The following is a 17,240-nucleotide window of genomic DNA, read 5'->3' as shown; positions in this document are numbered from 1 at the left end:
TCTTTGCATGTTCATTTGTTGGATATGTTTTATTGATTAATGTGTGGTAATGTGTGATTAGTGAGGAAAATTTGGACTCCTTGTTGCTATCAGTGATGGGCGTTTTTTTCATTATATACTTTCCTCCTGTGGTTGCCCCATGCAGAGAAAATGTGCAAGTGTGAAAACGCCTATTGTTTCTCCTCTATTCTGTATCGGACGATTTTGTTTACAGAATTTGGATGTCTTTACTGTTTAACTGTTTGTATGTCTTCAAGAGTGTGTCCTGAATGGTGTAGCCTGTGTGACTTTATGCCTGTGTGGGACTGTTCACGTTTGTGAGTGTGTGCACTGTATGCATGCACATGTGTATGTGACTTTGCCTGTTTGCATTGGACTTTGCCTGCTTGCAGATGCACAATAACGTGTGGTATGTGTGTGTATGTATTCATGTGTTTGTGTCTCTGGGAGAGCTTAAGGCCATCTCTGGTTGATGTGTTATAACCACAACAGTCAGTGGCTTTGGGCTGGGCCCAGCACTCGCTCCTCTGGCCCCACACCCAGCTCTAGAAAAAAAGACTGTTTCTTTTCTTGTTTATTAGATACAGACAAGTTGTTTTGCATCATATCTTTTTGCTTTTTTAGTTTTAATATAATCTTAATTATCTATTTTCAATCAATAATTAATACAATTCATGAGTTAACAATATTTTAAAATACACATTGCAAAATAGAAGGCACACATTTAAAAAATACTTCAATTTGTTGGTCATTAGAGAAAATCATAATAAATACTGATAATAAAAAAGTCCTGTAATTATTGATTAAGTTTTGCTTGTATGCAGTCTATTTAATGGTACTCATTTAGAGCAGTTTTTTTTAAATTAGAGGTGGGTAGCCACCAGAGAGGGAGGTGGGAGGTGGCCGGAGTACTGGCATGGTTTGGTGGGTCGTCATCATGAGCTTCCATTTGAGTGGACCTGACTGCTGCAGGACCTGTGTCATCAGGGAGGGGAGAGTCTTGGGATGGCTCTTCACTGGCGGACTCAAAGCTGTCATCGTTCTCCTCATCACTTGTTCTCTGGTGTGCTGTCAGACTGACTGCCAGACTGGCTGTTGCACTCGGGTTCGTGTTGTTTCACCTCTTCACTTCTCTCTGTTAACTTGTCCCCTTCTTCCTCACCTCTCTCCGCTCCCTTGTCCCCTTCTTCCTCAACTCTCTCTGCTCCCTTGTCCCCTTCTTCCTCACCTCTCTCCACTCCCTTGTCCCCTTCTTCCTCACCTCTCTCCGCTCCCTTGTCCCCTTCTTCCTCAACTCTCTCTGCTCCCTTGTCCTCCTCCTCCTCACCGCTCTGCTGCTCAGCTTGTTAGGAGAGGGAGGGAGGGATCTGGAGGTCATCGGGCTTGTCTGCTGGCTGAGTTAGTCGTTGAGCTTCAGGTTCTGCTCCCCTTCCACCATTCTTTGCTCTGTTGCTGTATTCTTGTGGACAGTTGAAGTAAGTGTGCCCATCACCATTGCAGAGTGTTCACTTGTTTTAATTCGTGCACTCTCTGAACTTGTGGCTGAACTCACTGCATCTCCAGAACTTGACAGTCTTGCAATCCTTCAACTGTCTGGCTTTGTCTGGCTTTACAGACATAGCAGCGGGTGGTCTGTCCTGGGTAGAAGATTCTGCAGCTGTGTGGCCCCAGCATGATGTTGTTGGATATCTCTACAGCTTCACTATCTGTTCCTCTCTTGGTCTGGACCTTGTACCTCCTTAGGCCATACCATATCCCATTGTTGTCTACTGGTTTTAAGGCAAGCTGAAGGAGAGTGCAGTAATGTTGCAGATACAGTTCTATGTCATGGTCAGAGACTCTTCCTGTCCGATAATTACCATTATTGTCTTCTCATCCACGTTGAATGGGGACTCCACTTCCCAGTCACTCCAATTCTGCTCATGTACATTTGCATTGCGGTGAAACTGGCGTAGGGGGTTGTTTGAGAAAAAGCATATTTCATATTCTCGCCGGTTTGGGAGGGCTATGTAAGAATAGACATTTGCAGCAGTGAACCACTGTGTTACGCAGAGCGGAACAGGTGAACCCAAGAGCAGACTCAAACGAGGAGACTGGGATGAGGTAACCAAGGTAGTTGCAGGAAACCAGGTGGGAGGCTGAGGCTGGAGCGAGAGTTGTTGGGACAGGGTAAGCAGGTCCGGATGAGAATCCAAGGGAGTAGTAGAGTGGGGGATCCAGGACAGAGTAGCAGGACTGATGAGACGTGGGACTGGAGACAGGGACCAGAGTCAGAGCGGGCAGAACTGTAGAGGAGAGGAAAACCGTGTCAGGCAAGGGAAAACAGGCACAACAGGATCTAAACAGGAACAAACGGTTGGAAACGTAGACTGACTGAGCAGAGATTTCGATCTGGCAGCATGGAAGTGGCAGGGCTATTTGTAGAGGTCTTGATTATGACTCCAGCACACCTGTCTCCACCCACACACACCCACAGAGACAGAGAGAGAGACAGAGTCAGAAAGTGAGGACTGGTGTTACTCACCATCTTGAGACGGTACGTACAGTTGAAGTCGGAAGTATATATACACTTAGGTTGGAGTCATTAAAACTTGTTTTTCAACCACTCCAATCATTTAACAAGCTATAGTTTTGGCAAGTTGGTTAGGACATCTACTTTGTGCATGACACAAGTCATTTTTCCAACAATTGTTTTCAGACAGATTATTTCACTTATAACTCACTGTATCACAATTCCAGTGGGTCAAAAGTTTACATACACTAAGTTGACTGTGCCTTTAAACAGCTTGGATGTCACGATCGTCTAATGGTGAGAGAGAGGACCAAGGCGCAGCGTGTGAAAAATACATCTTCTCTTTATTTAGAAGAAGAAAAAACAAAACAACGAACGTGAAGCTATAAATGACTAAGTGCAAACATGCAACACAGACATAGACAATTACCCACAAACACCTAAAGCCTATGGCTGCCTTAAATATGGCTCCCAATCAGAGACAACAATAAACAGCTGTCTCTGATTGAGAACCAAATCAGGCAACCATAGACTTTCCTAAACACCTACACTGAACACTACCCCATACTAAAAAACCCTTAAACAATACACACACACTAAACTAGACAAAACACACAAAGACAACCCACCCCAACTCACGCCCTGACCAACTACATAAATAAAAGAAAAAGGAACAATAGGTCAGGAACGTGACATTGGAAAATAACAGAAAATGATGCCATGGTTTTAGAAGCTTCTGACAGGCTAATTGACATCATTTGAGTGAATTGGAGGTAATACCTGTGGATGTAGTTCAAGGCCTACCTTCAAACTCAGTGCCTCTTTGCTTGACATCATGGGAAAATCAAAAGAAATCAGCCAAGACCCCAGAAAATTGTAATTGTAAAATTGTAGACCGCCACAAGTCTGGTTAATCCTTGGGAGCAATTTCCAAATGCCTGAAGGTACCATGTTCATCTGTACAAACAATAGTACGCAAGTATTAACATCATGGGTGTCAAGGTGTGGGTGTAGCTGGTGCATTGGAAGTCAGGTGCAGGAGAACAGAGATGAGTGGACAAGGCACTTTACTGAGGCAATATATGAATAGAACGCAACCGCGTACAACAACAAATGCCCTCAGAACAAGTGAGGCAGCACTAAGTACAAAAATAACAAGGTACAAAGTACAGGCTGTCAAAAAGCACGGGTGTAAAATATAACCCGGCGCAAACCAGCCGGAAGAGTGCCAACCTGACAATAAACAAGTACACACACAGACATGGGGGGAGCAGAGGGTTAAATACACGACATGTAATGAGGGAATGAATACCAGGTGTGTGGGAAAACAAGACAAAACAAATGGAAAATGAAAGGTGGATCGGCGATGGCTAGAAGACCGGCGACGTTGACCGTCGAAGGCTGCCCGAACAAGGAGAGGGACCGACTTTGGCGGAAGTCGTGACAATGGGACCACCCAGCCGTTATACTGCTCAGGAAGGAGACGCGTTCTTTCTCCTAGAGATGAACGTACTTTGGTGCGAAAAGTGCAAATCAATCCCAGAACAACAGCGAAGGACATTGTGAAGATGCTGGAGGAAACAGGTACAATATTATCTATATCCACAGTAAAACAAGTCCTATATCGACATAACCTGAAATGCCGCTCAGCAAGGAACAAGCCATTGTTCCAAAACCGCCATTAAAAAGCCATACTACGGTTTGCAACTGCACATGGGAACAAAGATCATACTTTTTTTTATGTCCTCTGGTCTGATGAAACAAAAATAGAACTGTTTGGCCATAATGACCATCGTTATGTTTGGAGGAAAAAGGCTTGCAAGCCGAAGAACACCATCCCGGGGGTGGCAGCATCATGTTGTGGGGGTGCTTTGTGGGGGTGCTTTGCTGCAGGAGGGACTGGTGCACTTCACAAAATAGATGGCATCATGAGGCAATAAAATTATGTCGATATATTGAAGCAACATCTCAAGACATCAGTCAGGAAGTTAAAGCAAATGGGTCTTCCAAATGGACAATGACCCCAAGCATACTTCCAAAGTTGTGGCAAAATGGCTTAAGGACAACAAAGTCAAGGTATTGGAGTGGCCATCACAAAGCCCTGACCTCAATCCTATAGAAAATTTGTGGGAAGAACTGAAAAAGTGTGTGCGAGCAAGGAGGCCTACAACCTGACTCAGTTACACCAGCTTTGTCAGGCGTAATGGGCCAAAATTCACCCAACTTATTGTGGGAAGCTTGTGGAAGGCTACCCGAAACGTTTGACCCAAGTTAAACAATTTAACCTGATGATCTCTTCCCGCGCCAATCCCTTTACTGGGATCGATTTGACAACATCCAGTGAAATTGCAACGAGCCAAATTCAAACTACAGGAATATCAATATTCAACATTCAAGAAAATATAAGTGTAATACATCAAAATAAAGGTTAACTTCTTGTTAATCCAGCCGCCGTGTCAGATTTTAAGGCTTTACGGCGATAGCATACCATGCGATTATCTGAGGACAGCGCCCAGCTCACAAAACCATACAAACATTTTCCAGCCAAGTAGAGGAGTAACAAAAGTCAGAAATAGCAATCAAAATAATCACTTACCTTTGATGATCTTCATATGGTTGCACTCACAAGACTCCATGTTAAACAATAAATGTTCATTTTGTTTGATAAAGTCCCTCTTTATGTCCAAAAATCTCAGTTTTGTTGGCACGTTTTGTTCAGTAATCCATTGGCTCAAACGCGGTCACAACAGGCAGACAAAAATCCAAATAGTACCATTAAAGTTCATAGAAACATGTCAAACAATGTTTATAATCAATCCTCAGGTTGTTTTTTGCCTAAATAATCAATAATATTTCAACAATGAAATGTCTAAAGACTGTAAAACAATGTCTAAAGACTGTTCACAGCTAGTGGAAACCATAGGGAACGCAATCTGGGTCATAACCATTTATATGGTGGATAGGCTTTCAATGGAAAAACACCATTTCAAAATAATGGCACTTCCTGGATGGATTTTCCTCAGGTTTTCGCCTGCCATATCAGTTCTGTTATACGCACAGACATTATGTTAACAGTTTTGGAAACTTTAGAGTGTTTTCTATCCAAATCTACCAATTATATGCATATCCTAGCTTCTGGGCCTGTGCAACAGGCAGTTTACTTTGGGCACGCTTTTCATCCGGACGTGAAAATACTGCCCCCTATCCCTAAGAAGTTTTAAAGGCAATGCTACCAAATACTAATTGAGTGTATGTAAACTTCTGATCCACTGGGAATGTGATGAAAGAAATAAAAGCTGAAATAAATCATTCTCTCTACTATTATTCTGACATTTCACATTCTTAAAATAAAGTGGTGATCCTAACTGACCAAAGACAGGGAATTTTTACTAGGATTAAACGTCAGGAATTGTGAAAAACTGAGCTATAATGTGTTTGGCTAAGGTGTATGTAAACTTCCGACTTCAACTGTATGGAGGTTTGGATGGTCAACAAGAGAAGAGACATTGTGAAGCTGCATTAAACCCCTACCCTCAGGGGCTTATATACCTCTGTAGGCCGCGCTAACTTCATCCACAGCCTCAAGTTTGGATTAGTAGAGAGAGACAGAGAAAGAGAGAGAAAGAGGTGGCAGGTCAAAGAGACACAGGATGAAGAGTAGAGGGCGTGGCAGGAGAAGATGTAACAGTACCCCCCTCTACGGATGGGGAAAGGCCAGTGACGAAGTCCAGAGCAATGTGTGACCAGGGGCGACTTGGTATGGGAAGAGGGCGAAGCAGACCGGAAGTGGGTTTAGTGGAGGTTTTGTTCCGGGCACAGACCGAGCAGGCTGAGACGAACTCCCGGACCTCTCTCCATAATGGGCCACCAAAACCACTGATGCAGGAAGGCGAGAGTCGGGTTCATACCAGGGTGAAGAACTTCAGAGCGAACTGAATTTGGAACAAACAGAGCCTTTCTAGGAACGTTTCCTGGGTCAGGCTGGTTCTGCTGAGCCTGGCAAATATGGGATTAGATCTCCCAGGAGACGGCGGCAACGATGCAGGTTGATGGCACAATGGTCTCTGGCTCAGGTACCTATGTAGTCGGCGGTGAACTGGCGGGAGAGGGCGGCAGGCTTGGTATTCCTAGATCCGGGGTGATAAGTGAGTGTATAGTTGAATCTCCCAAAGAACAATGCCCACCTTGCTTGCCGGGAGTTCAGACGTCTAGTGGTCTGGATGTAGGACAGGTTTTTGTAGTCCGTCCACACAATGAAAGGGAGAACCGAGCCCTCCAGCCAGTGACGCCATTCCTCAAGAGCTAGCTTCACTGCCAGGTGTTCCCGGTTACCGATGTCAAAATGTGCAAACCCCAGGAAGCGCTGTAGCTGCTTCAGATTCGAGCCACTCTGTGACTGCCCTGACCTTGGCAGGGTCCATCCGTAACTGTCCCTGTGCAATAATGTAACCCAGGAAGGACATAGAGGAAGCATGAAAATCACATTTCTCAGCTTTAACAAAAAGCTTATTCTCCAACGGCCGTTGGAGAACTTGGCGAACGTGTTGCTGGTGAGCCTCAGGGTCCTTAGAAAAAATTAGAATGTCGTCCACATAGACAAAAACGAGGCGTCCAATCACATCCCTCTGAACATCATGAACCAGGCTATGTAAAAAGGCAGGAGTGAGACCAAAAGGCATGAACAAATACTCAAAGTGTCCAAGTGGTGTGTTGAACGCCATTCTCCACTCATCCCCCTCTCTGATGTGGACAAGGTGGTAGGCATTCCGGAGGTCGAGTTTAGTGAACGCTGTGGCACCATGGAGGGGGGCAAAAGCAGAACTGATGAGTGTCAAGGGATACTTGTTCTTCACAGTGATATTATTCAGCCCACGGAAGTCTATGCACGTCCTCAGTGAACCATCCTTTTTCTTTACAAAGAAAAAGGCAGCCCCTACCAGAGATGAAGAAGGCCTGACATGTCCTGCAGCCAGGGAATCCTGAATGTACCCCTCCATAGCCTCTTGCACGGGGCGAGAGAGGTTATACAACAGGCTACAGTGGAGATGAGCTCCAGGCTGGAGGTCAATAGCACAGTCGTACGGCCGATGAGGCGGCAGCGACAGGGCGTGGTGCTTGCTGAACACAAGAGCTAAATCGTGATACTCTGGAGGAACTGATGACAGGTCCGGAGTTTCTGGAATGGACTGGGGCACAGACAAGGCAGGGGCAAGGGCAGAATGTAGACAATTCGAGTGACAAAATGAACTCCAAGTGGTTACCTTTCCAGAGGTCCAGTCGATCTGTGGATTGTGCTGTCACATCTGCTCCCACTACGCCCTCTGGTGTCCATCCGGTGTTGTCATAACCTTCAGTTCTCACCCTGTATTCTCTCTCTCTCTCTCTCTCTTGGTGTGATTGTGTGGTTGGAGACAGGTGTGCTGGAGTAAGAGCAAATCCCTATCAGCTGCATATCGTCCCATAATCAAGACCTCTACATAAACTCATTCCTGCCATCTCCACACTGCCAGATCGTAATCTCTGATCAGTCAGTAATGATTCTAGCCTTTTGTCTTAGCTCAAGATCCTGGTTGCTCTACAGTGCTTGTTCCCTGTCTTACACCATTTTATCTCTCCTTGCAGTACTGCTCTGTCTCCGGCTCCTGTCTCCTGTTCGACATCTCACCACCAACGACCTTGCTCTGGATATTACTCACCACCATCACCTTGGATTCCCCTCAGGACCTGTTCCCCTGTTCCACGCTGTCAACTCCAACCTCACTCTACACTCCTGGTTATTGCAACTCATCTGAGCTGCCCCGGTAATGCACTCCCCATTTTCTGTGTTCAATAAACATTTTGTGCATTCATCCCGGTTTCCTCTGCTGAGTCCACTCTTGGGTTCCCCCTCTTCGCTCATCGTAACATGTGCAGCTTTAACCAAGGATGGCCAAGAACCAGGGGAGAGTGAAGGCATTCGATTAAGTGGAGACTTGGGACGGTTCTCTCACTGACACGGGCGAGGAGCTGTCCATTGAGAGTGTTGGCATCGAGGGGTGAATCGAGTGGAACAGTGTCCAGGCCCAACTGGATAACAACACCTTGGTCCAGGAAACTCTCGTCGGCACCCGAGTCGATGAGGGCAGGTAGAGGAAAAGCCTGGCTTTGCCACAGGAGAGTGACGTCTAGCAAGGGTCTGGGGGGAGATGGACCGGCGATTTGGCTCAACAGTATATCCCCCACAACTGCTGAGCCACCCCCTTTTGTTTCACTGCAGTGAACAAGTGGATACAAAGTGACCAACCTGGCCACAGTATAGGCAGCTCCTACCGCTGCCTCTCTTCTGGAATGCTCGCTGAAGGGCCTCCTCATTCCAGCTGCTCTCAGCGGCGAGGGTGCAAAACTCAATCGCCATCTCAGCGACACTATGGGAGCCTTGACGGAGGGACAGGAGTTGCTTAGCGGCATCCTTACCGCAGACAGGGTAGTCGAAGACTCTCCTCATCACCTCCGTGAAGCTGGAGTAGGAGGAGCAGAAGTGGGACAGTTTCTCCCACACAGATGTGGCCCAAGAAAGCGCTGCTCCACAGAGGCTCCCAATCAGGAAGGAAATCTTGGCCCGTTTGCTAGCATAAGAGTAGGGCTGTTGCTCGTATAACAGTGAACATTGTACCAAAAAGGCTCTGCAAGCTGCAAGGTTGCCATTGTAACACTCGGGGGCCGGAACAAATGACTCACGGAGCAGAGGAGAAAAACTAGGGGCTGGTTGCGAGCTCTGGGCGTAGGTTCGGCCCTGCAGGTCCGAAAGGCTCCGTGAAAACTCTGTGATGTGCTCCAGAATGGTTTTCAGGGCTTGGTGATGTTGCTCGATCAGGGCGCCTTTGGTGGAGAGGATCTGAGTCTGCTGAGTTCATCTCTCTAGCCAGATCATACTGTTACACGGAGCGGAACAGGTGAACCCAAGAGCAGACGAACCCAAGAGCAGACGAGGAGACTGGGATGAGGTAACCAAGGTATTTATTGAAACACAGGGGGAAGATGGAGCGCAGGCCAGGGGAAGCTTGGGCGGGTTGCAGGAAACCAGGTGCTGAGGCTGGAGCGAGAGGGGTTGAGACAGGGTAAGCAGGTCCGGAGGGGAATCCAAGGGAGCAGTAGAGTGGGAGATCCAGGACAGGGTAGCAGGATTGACATGGGACTGGAGACAGGGACCAGAGTCAGAGCGGGCAGAACTGTAGCGGAGACGAAAACAGTGTCAGGCAAGGGAAAACAGGCACAACAGGATAACAGGATCTAAACAGGAACAAATGGCTAGAAACGTAGACTGACTGAGCAGAGATTACGATCTGACAGTGTAGAAGTGGCAGGGCTGAGTATTTGTAGAGGTCTTGATTATGGAACAGGTTGCAGCTGGTGGGGATCTGCTCTGACTCCAGAACACCTGTCTCCACCCACACAATCACACAGAGCGAGAGAGAGAGAGCATTGGGGGAGTGGCGGCAGGTCAAGGAGACACAGGATGAGCAGTAGAGGGCGTGGCTAGAGCAGATGTAACACACTGGGAGTCGTGCAGTAGGTTTTCAGCCACGTACTCTCTACTAGGCACCTATCCTTCCAACAATATTGGGAGCCATGATGGAAAATTTGCTCAGTTGTGATAAACGAGGGGGACCAGGGCACCTAGACCGCATCCTAACATCGTGTATTCACTGGTTGAGTCCAACCCCAGGTCGCTCTCTGACCAGAGAGTCTTGTGTCTGCATCCTCACCTGTCGCTTCATTCGTGCTTGTGATGCTGGTTTCATAACCAAAGCCTTATACAGACTGCTTCATTGGAGCTCAGAGCCAGGAGCATACTTGAACACAAGGGAACATATCACAGTGGAAAGCAGAACAGGTGAGACAAAAACAAAGAAAGGAAAAGTACACTAAATGCCAACCAGCCAGAACCCCCTCCCCCTCCCTAAACCCCTCCACCCCAGACCCCCAAGATTCAGGTTCCTAGAAAGACAGGAGCAGCAGCAGAGGAGCAGAGGGACGGATGTAGGAAGAGAAGCCCCTGAACCCCCCCCCCCCCCCCCCCCCCATCAGAGACGAGACACAAACCCACCGAGCCTACCACCTCGTTTCAACAACCTGCCCCCCCCTCGCCTGCACTCCCTGAAACCCTGGGGAGAAGGCTGCCAGCCCCCCGCCACAGTAACCACAGCGCTCTGCCAAGCTCCACTCCAGAACATCAAGGCAGTGGCACACTCAACTCCACTGTCTGCTGCTCACAGGATACAATACAATGAGTGCACAAAACATTAAGAACACCTGCTCTTTCAATGACATAGACTGACCAGGTGAATCCAGGTGAAAGCTATGATCCCTTGTTTATGTCACTTGTTAAATCCACTTCAATTAGTGTAGATGAAGAGGAGGAGACAGGTTAAAGAAGGATTTTTAAGTCTAGAGACAGGTGAGACATGGATTGTGTATGTGTGAAATTCAGAGAGTGAATGGGCAAGACTAAATATTTAAGTGCCTTTGAATGGGGTATGGTAGTAGGTGCCAGGCGCACCGGTTTCCGTCAAGAAGTGCAAAGCTGCTGGGTTTTTGAAGCAGTTTCCCGTGTGTATCAAGAATGGTCCACATGGGAGTCAACAGGGGCCAGCATCCCTGTGAAACACTTTCGACACCTTGTACAGTCCATGCCCCAATTAATTGAGGCTCTTCTGAGGGCCTCTGACCTGTTTCAATCTAAGGTGTCGTGTGCTGAGTCATACAGTGATCTCCAATGTAGTTTTCACTGTAATTCAATGGACATCAGCTATAATACAGTTATCTTTGCCATCTCACTTCTTGACTTCACTTGATTAGTAAAATCCTGTCATCTTCTAGCAGCTCTTTTCATCTTTGTTCTAGTGTGGGAGAGTGTTTCTGTGGTGGAGATCACTTAAATTACCTCAGTCACAGGAAGAGAGTTGTGTGGGTTGTGTATTATACACATTCCACACTGCATAGACACCAGTGATGTGTGTGTCAATAATCTCCCATAGCAAGATTACATGGTTAAAGTAAGGTCCCTATTTGTACGTGAGACTAAGGTATTTAAACACAATCAAGTGACAATGTACACACTTCCTACCATCAGTATGACTGTTGCTACCGGCATCTCCAAGTTACCTGTGACTCAGTAGCATAGAACATTGACTCTCAGACCAAGATGGACAGGTTTGGATGTGTGCTTGGTCTTTTCTTGTGTACGGTAGCAGGATCAGTCCTCTCTAGAGGTAAGACAACAGGCAGGATGCGAACAACAAGCTGAACACCGAGCACAGGTTTCCATTACAGGAGTTGGTTAACAACTCGGAATATCAGATTTGTTTTATTCAATCAAAAACTAAAACAAAGAAAAACAGTTTATCTAGCTGATAGACTATTTCTGATTATAAAATCTCTGGTGTAGATTAGAATAAATCTTGAAAAATAACCAATGTTATGTATCATTGTCACATACTGTCGTTATGTGTGTAAGAGCCAAATTAATGTTACAGTATGAGTTTAATAGATTAACATTTTAAATTTCTAGCCTTTAGGTAAATGCTTTGAATTGTACGCTGAGGTATAGATTTTGAATGCACTGTAAAGGTTGGCTGGTGGGTTTTTTGTTGAGCTTTCCCACAATCCTTTGTTCAGCAACTGCTTCAAAATCAAACCAAATCAATTGTTTTCTGTCATGTCATCAGTTAATGGGTGAGAGGGTAAAGAAAAGGGGATGTTACTGACACCAAAGAGATAGCAACCACTCCAGATTCAACTGTGCATACAAGTGGTAAGTTAAAGAGCTCAGCCTCTCTCCAGATTTCAACTTTATAATATGAGATTGGTGTTTAATGTTTAGCATGATTTTTATTGAATTTGAGGATAAATTCAGTACAGATATAAATAATTTTAATACTTTTAACTGACGAGCAATAAAAAATATTAGTTATTTTTAGGATTGAGCTTGACTGAAAACTGACCAAAATAGGTTATTGTTTTTGCAAAAGTTTGTGTCGTTTATTAATATACAGCTGGGTGATCAATGGTAAAAAAATATATTCTGATAATGTGTAGAATTGTGAATATCATTAGGAGAATTTCAAAGGAAATATGTTGCATTTGTAATTTGATTGCATTGTATGGTAGGATTGTATGCTATTGTATGAATGATTGGGTTCATATGTCATATTTAGAAACGTTTGAAAACTTATAGAGACGTAGATCTATTTAGTAAAAAGCTCAAAATGTATTTATCACAACAGATCGTGAGATTTCAGTTTGAATTGCTTGACTTTAAACAATGCCGGAGTAGGGTAGTCCTCAGAGAAAGAAGTGCTTTTGAAATGTTTTTTTTTTTAAACAGTGTGCAGGTGGCCATGATGCATTTCTTACCCAAACCACAGGCTTTGGCATTTTAACTGAATATTTATCAACAGGTGTGTGTGTGTTTCACATTTACATACGAAGATAAGGAATACTAACTCAGAGCAACATGAGTGACATTACAGCTTACTATAAGTGTGATGTGTGTAAATGTGTGCCAATCTGTAATTGTATATTTTCACAGAGCAATTTTTAGAGATAATTAAAAATATATATATTTGGTGAATGGCTATGTTACATTACGTGGAAAATTCAAAACATGTATTATCTCTAATTTCGCTATCTCTTACAGTAGAAACATATTTATATATCAAACTATTTTATGGTCATTACTTAATTGCAGCAAAATGTCATTACGATCCAAACACATTTCACATTCTCCAGAAATTCTATAAGTGAGGTGAATGATTCTGTGGATAAATATACTGAGTGTACAAAACATTGGGAACATGTTCTTTTTTCATGACATACAGTAGAGTGACCAGGTAAATCCAGGTGAAAGCTATGATCCCTTAACGATGTCACTTCAATCAGTGTAGATGAAGGGGAGGAGACAGGTTAAAGAAGCCTTGAGACAATTGAGACATGGATTGTGTATGTGTGCCATTCAGAGGGTGAGTGGACAGGACAAAACATTTAAGTGCCTTTGAACAGGGTATGGTAGAAGGACCGGTGCACCGGTTGTGTAAAGTACTGCAAGGCTACTGGGTTTTTCACACTCAACAGTTTCCTGTGTGTATCAAGAATGGTCCACTACCTAAAGGACACAACTGTGGGAAGCATTGGAGTCAACATGGGCCAGCATTCCTGTGGAACTCTTTCCACACCTGATAGAGTCCATGACCAGACAAATTGAGGCGGTTCTGAGAGCAACTCAATATTAGGAAGGTGTTGTTGGTGTTGTTTGGTATACTCAATGTATGTCTTTAGGGCATTGGTATTTGTAGAAAAATGAAATAAAAAATCAATAAATAATATCAGTTCGTTGTTGTTCTTTAGTACAGAGGAACACTTTGTCAAATAATCTGTCATTAAGTTGTGAAGGAATTTCGAATGACCCCTCGTCTCTTGTCTGTTCTGTAGGTATTTATCTCTCTCACGCTCTGCACCTTCCCCTTGCCTCAGCTCTGTCATGCCTCGCTCATTCCTGGTCAAGAGTAAGAGACCAGGATCTCATCCCCCTTGCTTCTCTAAAGGCACCAGACACACAAACCCTGACCAGCCACAACCTCATACAAATCATCACGACAGGCAGAACAGGGCATGGCAGGAAGTAAGGTCCCCACATCGAAGCCCCTTCCAGGAGGACGAGGGCAACCTGTGCTCAGGGTCAGAAGTCAAGGACACCCTGGACTACCCCTGTCCTAGCTGGGGCGCCATGGCAACCAGACCACACAGCACCTCGCCAGCTGACCTCTGGACCAGCTGGTCTGCAGGTACCCGACTGATCCTGACTTTATGGCTCTACACTATTTATTGTAAATAATAAATAAGTAGATGTAGATATTTGTATGTATTTGTATTCAAATTGCCTCAATTTGATTGTCATAACTAACTTTATCAAATCAAAAATACATTTTTTTATTTCAAACTCAATCTACTAGTATGCCACTTACTCCACAGAAACCGGAGGGTACGATGGTGTGGAGCCATCCGAGTCTGCCCTGCCCTGGTCCCTACACTGGCCCCGGGGCCCTGACAGAGAGAGGGAGCTGGAGAAACTGGTCCATGTCTTACTGAGCCACAGGCCACATATAGACCTCAATTCCACCAGCCCATGCCCCCTCTGTGAAAAGGTAAGAAGAACCAGCAATGGTCAGGAATTACAATATAATCAGAACAGCACATCCGCCCTTATAGGGTGTATCAACCAAAAGTATGTGGTTCCAAACCATGCAAACCACTTCAGGCATGACTAAAATGGAATAAATGAGATACAGTACTGTTTGGTGTTTGTGACCTGAGACAAGAATGACAGTAGAGTGGTGAAAATTGTACCCAACAGGGCTCTGTGACATGTCAGAAAATGACATAACAGCAGATTTGTTTGATGTGAGAATAGAGGCTGTGAGGGGTAATTGTGTTGAATATGGTTAACATCTCTGGGAGTATGAGCTACTGCTGCTGTTACTCTTAGCTTTCTCTTTTCTCAGGTCTTGTCCTCAGGAGCTGTACTGAAGACTCATTTACTCAGGTCACGTGCATGCGTGCCTGCAGTCCCATTGGCCACATCAGCCAAAGCCCCAGAGCACCCCTACGAGTTCAAACAAGCTCTGGGCATGTACGGAAGACCAAAGGTATATCTGGCAGAAGTACATTGGTGGAGGTCTCTCCACTTCCCAACACAAACTATATAAAAATACTAAATGGCAAAATCCTAACCACATCTCTGTGAATGTGTGTGTCCCAGGAGCGTAGCTATAGCTGTAAGGAGTGTGGGAAGGTATTCAAGCGCTCCTCCACTCTATCCACCCACCTGCTCATCCACTCTGACACCAGGCCCTACCCCTGCCAGTACTGTGGCAAGAGGTTCCACCAGAAGTCAGACATGAAGAAACACACCTTCATACACACAGGTATATGTATATACTGTATCTTGTACCATCTATTGCATCTTGCCTATGCCGCTCGGCCATCGCTCATCCATATATTTATATGTACATATTCTTATTCCATCCCTTTAGATTTCTGTATATTAGGTAGTTGTTGGGGAATTGTTAGATATTACTGCACTGTTGGAACAAGAAGCACAAGCATTTCGCTACACTCGCATTAACATCTGCTAACCATGTGTATGTGACCAATATAAATATATTTGATTTGAGGTGCGGGGAGGTACACTGTAAGGTCACATACACAAATGAGCATAGTGTGTGTAGAACATAGGTCAGCTGGTGTGTGTACATTATAGTACAACTGACATACACATTTTGCAAAGGTCGCTTACATCTGAAGTTAGGATTCTGCCCTACACACTGTCTGCTGTCACAGAGTATCTCTCTTCTTGAATTCCATGTCATGTCCTGCTGTCTGTCCCTGTCTGTCTCAGGTGAGAAGCCCCATGTGTGCCAGGTGTGTGGCAAGGCCTTCAGCCAGAGCTCCAACCTCATCACCCACAAGCGTAAACACAGCAGCTACTGGCCCTTCAGCTGCACGCACTGCCAAAGCAGCTTCCAGCGCAGACTGGACCTACAGCGCCACCAGGAGACACCATGTTTTCATAGCAGCGTGTACACACAGAGCTGAGGCCACGGGTATAATGGAGATTTGTATTACACAAGTACTGTATGTAGCACAAGAATTAGTGCTTTGTAAAGAGATTGTTGACCGGTATTTGCAGTTCTGTTTTTATATGGTACTTTGATCAGTGACTGAGGCTAAGCACATTACTTGTGTTCAAGTTATTTGGGCATTTGTTTTTGTGGATTTGCTTTCGCTCACAGCTTTTCAGGTTGACTGTTTGGATAGTGCCTTGAGGGGACCTGATCACTTTGTTAACATCTCTAGCAATGCCATATATAGTGTACGAGCTAGATTCCATCCATAGCGCAGAAGTTCAGCGTTTTAGCCGGTTGAAATGTAAAGGTCATTTTCGATTGAGCCAACATATGCAACGTTTACCATAAATGCTGTCTCCGCCAACACGGAAACGTTGCCTTTAAATGTCAGTCACGCTTTAACGCTACGGATTGAATCCAGCCCTTTAGGCCCTGGACTCTACTGTGCTGTATGTCTAAAAGACACCTTATTAAAAAAAGGTGGTTTGTAGAGTGACAAAGCAAACCCCTATTTCCCACTGTAATTGTCAATTTTCCTCAGAGAGCCATTGCAATTGTAGCTCCCATTGTTGGTGTATGAACGAAGCTGACATTTTCACTTCCCTGTGGCAGCCCACCCAAGGGGATAATAATATACATTCAGGCCATGTGGAACATGTGAAAAATAATGTCTCTGACTGCAGTACGAGCAGAGAGAGACAATGATTATGTTGAAATGATGCTCCACAATTATGATGAGACAACGTGACTGTATATTTTCAGTGTCACAGCCTGGTCAGCATGAGTATATATTAAAAGGGATTTAGATATAAACAATTAAATACTCTGTTTAAGTTTAGAATTTCTGGGTCGTCATTCATTGTTCTCACCCGCACTTTATTTGAAGATAAAACACAAAAACTCAGTCACAGATATTTAATTTAAATAACAACATCACAGATAATATCAAACAAAGGGTCACAGTTACAACATAGATATATACAATAAGGATCTGGAAAATGGCAATTCCCCTCACACATATTCTACTCATGACATATATTTCACTTCATGTGTTCCTCCTCTTT

The 17,240-nt window shown here is 44.8% G+C and overlaps 1 protein-coding gene across 1 annotated transcript; it reads left to right on the top strand.

Annotated features, from left to right (window-relative positions):
* The first annotated feature begins 12,297 nt into the window (after positions 1 to 12,297).
* LOC120044597 (zinc finger protein Gfi-1b-like) lies at positions 12,298 to 17,014 on the top strand. Its single transcript, XM_038989268.1, has 5 exons — positions 12,298 to 12,305; positions 13,982 to 14,334; positions 14,522 to 14,694; positions 15,052 to 15,195; positions 15,309 to 17,014. The coding sequence occupies exons 2-5, from the start codon at positions 14,031 to 14,033 to the stop codon at positions 15,672 to 15,674; spliced, it is 987 nt and encodes a 328-aa protein (XP_038845196.1). The 5' UTR covers positions 12,298 to 12,305; positions 13,982 to 14,030; the 3' UTR covers positions 15,675 to 17,014.
* Positions 17,015 to 17,240: the final 226 nt, after the last annotated feature.

Source organism: Salvelinus namaycush, chromosome 3, assembly GCF_016432855.1.
Source record: "Salvelinus namaycush isolate Seneca chromosome 3, SaNama_1.0, whole genome shotgun sequence".
In the NCBI taxonomy this organism is placed as follows: domain Eukaryota; kingdom Metazoa; phylum Chordata; class Actinopteri; order Salmoniformes; family Salmonidae; genus Salvelinus; species Salvelinus namaycush.
The sequence above is the reverse complement of the archived record's forward strand: the minus strand, read 5'-3'. Positions and strand labels throughout refer to the sequence as shown.